At 48.9% G+C, this 4,026-nt stretch overlaps 1 protein-coding gene across 1 annotated transcript in view; it reads left to right on the forward strand.

The window, feature by feature from the left end:
• LYPD1 (LY6/PLAUR domain containing 1) overlaps positions 1-4,026 on the forward strand; it is a 37,982-nt gene that overhangs the window by 2,156 nt on the left and 31,800 nt on the right. The window contains exon 3 of the mRNA XM_014546144.1: positions 541-678. Within this exon, the coding sequence (XP_014401630.1) occupies positions 541-678 (138 nt within the window). The remainder of the gene's footprint in view (positions 1-540; positions 679-4,026) is intronic.

Here is a 4,026-nt window from a genome sequence, read left to right on the forward strand (position 1 = left end):
GCGGGAACCGTCCCGGAGGAAGGCCGGGACTTGGGGCTCCAGGGCACTCGGTGTCCGGCACTTCCTTCCGGGTCCCCGGGAGGTTTCCTGGGAGTCTCCGAGCCACAGGAAAGCTGACTTCAAAAATTAGTAAAACTAAAAAGGCGTCTGCGAATGCAGTCACAAAGTAGTGATTAAGTCATTTGTAACCAATTAACAATTAGGCAAATCCTTCAGCGTAGCCTGGAGCTGACGCTAGTCTCTGGGGCTATGCGGGCGCGCGGGTGCACGCCCCCCTTGCAACTTGCGCGTGGGAAGGCCAGGTGTGTTGCTGTTCCGGCTGTTTGTGCGGAGCTGGGGGCAGGTGTAGCCAGCAGACCTCCGCTTCATCCTTCAGGACCCTGGACGCCCTGCCGCCCCCTGCCGGCTTCAGCCACTTCGGCTTTACTCGGAAACCCTGCTGCGGGGAGCACCCGGGCGGCTGGATGGGCAGGGGAGGGTCCTGGTACCCCGGGGGTCTTTGCAGGGGCTGGACCTGAACCCCCTGCGTCTGTCCCGCAGGCTTTGCGCTGCAGATCCAGTGCTACCAGTGTGAAGAGTTCCAGCTGAACAACGACTGCTCCTCCCCGGAGTTCATCGTGAACTGCACGGTGAACGTCCAGGACATGTGTCAGAAAGAAGTGATGGAGCAAAGTGCGGGTAAGAGCCCGCAGCTCTCCTCCCCTCCCAGCCTGGGCCGCTGTGGGTGAGGGAGCCACTAAATTACAGGAAAGGGGACTGACTTTGATTCATGCCTACACGCTGGTTATCACAGATTTACTTTCACAGTGCTGGGAAAATGAAGAGTTCCAAGTTACTTTAATCTCATTAGGCTTAATTACCAGGGCTTCTCCTCCAGGGACTCGGGGCGGGGAAGTGCATTTAATGAGTGGCTCTCCTCTTTTTATTTACTCCCCTCACCTCCCTCTGCTAACAGCTGATCAGGAGGCTGGAGAATATATGGATAACCAGCTCTGCTTGGACAACTAGGCAGTGCCCCGTGCGCAGTGTCAGCCTGAAATATGAAGCTAGTTGAAGTTCCCAGAGGTCAGAGCTTGAAAAATGTGTTATGTCATAGAGCCACGCGTATTTCTCTGAGAAACACTACAGGGTCTTCATTCAATTTTAGAACTAGCGCATCACACCAGGCACAGATTGCCAAGAGCTTTCGAAGGAATGCGGTTCCCAGCCCCAAGGGCTTAGTGGCTGACTGGCTGGCTGGTGGATGAGAGGGCCTGGGCGTTATGTGGGGGAAGAAGGGGGTCTTGGGAGAGGAAACCTCCTTGTTCACTCCAGGTGATCAGTCTTCTCATAGAGGTGGACTCCCCAGCTCCTCCCAGCATTCTTATCAGAAATCAAAGCCCCGAAAAGTGCAATTGGAACTTTGGGGAGATGGGTGGAACTCTAGCTTCACTTCCAAGGTCAAACTCATAGACAAAATTTGCCACGTTAAGAATATTGAGAAAATGGGAAATAGCATCTGTTGGGGGGAGAGCCCCCAAAGTCTCAATTCAGGATCAATTCTGAAAAACTGACATGTAGCCTTATTCAAATTCCTAAGAGCTTTAATAACTTACCTACCCGGGAAAGCCACTGCTCCAGTGGTGGCCGGCCTGGACGAGTCCACCCAGGACAGGGTCTCTAGGGGGTTAATAGTAAACCCATAGGGTGGGTAGTCATGTAGACCCCAGAAAGGACAATGGATTTCTCAGTTAACAGATACCATCAGGCAGTTAGCACACTCTATGCATTCACTAGGCTTCTTCCTGGAGCCTGACCTTTATCTCTGGGTGTCTTTCCCATTTCTGGTAATCAGCCATGCCTGAGGCTACAGAAAGTTAAGAGTTAAACAGAGTCTAACATTTCTCAGATACCTTTGCTGCTGGAGCCCTACATCATCCTGTGGTGAATGCTGCTGAGTGAACCAGAGCCCTGCTCCTCTTTGGTTTGCTGAACTGCACTGCCCACAGAGCCTGAAGAAGGGATTGAACCATCAAATGACCTCCTTTTTAAAAAAAATGAATTTATAGGGGTGACATTGGTTAACAAAATTATACAGATTTCCATAGTGCCTATTGTGGGGACCCCAGTCTTATGAGAGTTCAAGCCACTGCTCTGGGAGACATTCCAGTCCAGTGGGAGAAACCCAGTTTCTAATTAGGGTGGAGGACTTAAAAAAAATTATACAGGTTTCAGGTATACAATTCTACAATACATCATCTCTATATTGCATTGTGTGTTTACCACCCCAAGTCAGATGTCCTTCCATCATCATTTATACCCCCTTTATCTCCTCCTATTCCCCCCACACATCCCCTTCCCTCTGGCAATCATCAGTTAAATGATCTCCTTAACCAATTGGCAAGTTAAAACAAGGGCTGTAGTTCTTAAGTCAGTGCCTTGGAAAAGTAATGTCTTCTCGGAGAAGGGCCTGGAAATGCTTTGTTGCTAACTGCAGTTATTTGGAGAGCAGATGGCTCCTCACTGTGCTATGATTTGGTGGCTGTGTGGTGTTAAAGGCTGTTCTCTATAAGTCCTTACTGGTCTAGGTCTGGATTCTTGCTGCCAAAATCCCTCTTCTGGGAAATCTGAGTCTAATTGCTCACAAGAATAACCTGTCCCGAGATAAGCAGTATGCATGGCTTTGTCATATGGGATTCTGGCTGTTGAAAAAGTAAAAGAGAACAAAACTTAGTGATGATCCTTTAGTCAAGATTGAAAAAGATGATTTCGACAAGCTGCTGCTTCTCTACATGTTTCGTTCCCGAGCACTGCACCTGAGCAAAAGTTACTGCCCTTCTGCCAAAGGGGCTGCTGTGATGTGAATCGGGGTCCCTCTGAACACTCTGTTACTTTAGAATATGTGCAGCTTTCTTCCGGGCAGTAGGTTAGAGCCAGCAAAAGGGGTGTTGTACTGTGGACACATTAGGAACTTCAGACTCCTCGAGGCCGCTGCTTACCTGGGTATCATGTTTTGTAAACCTGGGGTCTGGTGGAGATAAGGAGAGAGCTATGCCAGAAGTGGTGTCCTTTTTTGAAGAGAAATTTCTTCCTCTCTAAAAGTATGCCTAAGATGAATACCACACATCATTTCAATGTGCTGTGTGTCATCGACTTCATTCTCTTCTCCAAGCCACACTGTAAAAAAGGTCCAGCAGGCATTGTAACACCCACTTATCCACAGACAACTGCAGCACAGACAGTGGCAAGTGCCTGACCTGAAGTTGCTATTAGTTTGGTCAAGATGAACACCTTATCTCCAAACCAGGTTCCTCTGGCCATATGTCCTAGGCCCAGGGGGGACAGAGATGGAAGTGATAAGGTAGTCTCATTTGTGAAGGCTGAGAAACAAACAGTTGATGGGCATGAAGGAAAAAACAGTTATGAGGGGAAGGATGGGAGTCCTGTGCACGTGGAAACAGGGTGTTTCAGAGCCTGAATTCAATAGAAAGCAGACAAATACATGTTCCTGAATCAGAAGAACGATGTTCGGGGGGGGCTGGTAATTCAAAGCACTTCCATTTTCATCTCCAGGTAATTGTGAGAGGCCAATCAATTAAGTGACTATTAATTCTCCTCTTGTTGGTAGCGATGGAGAGGCAACCATTGCTGATTGTTAAGTGACCGCAGTGTAGTACAATCATGGAGGGCTGTCTTCTGGGTGTGCTCAGGGCTTCCAGCTCTACCTTCAGGCTCCGCACTCTACTTGGAGTATTTCATGCAGTCTAGTGGTCAGGCCACTTCGGAAGCCCTTGCTTCCCGAGGCCACAACCCACCAGCATTCAATTCTACTGCAGGGCCAACTTCTCCAATCTGGAGAAAATAATGCCTGCTGAATGATACTATTAGGAATCAAAGTCAGAATGTTTGTTTGTTTGCTTGATCAGTAACATATATTGTGCTGAGAATCTTTGTGTGTTAGAGCTGAAAGGGTGCATGGAGGAATCTTCTGGGACTTTTATTCAAATCCACATGCCTGGGCCCTCTCCTACCCCTCCTGCCTGCCCC

This window comes from Myotis brandtii, unplaced genomic scaffold, assembly GCF_000412655.1.
Source record: "Myotis brandtii unplaced genomic scaffold, ASM41265v1 scaffold431, whole genome shotgun sequence".
Taxonomy (NCBI): Eukaryota; Metazoa; Chordata; class Mammalia; order Chiroptera; family Vespertilionidae; genus Myotis; species Myotis brandtii.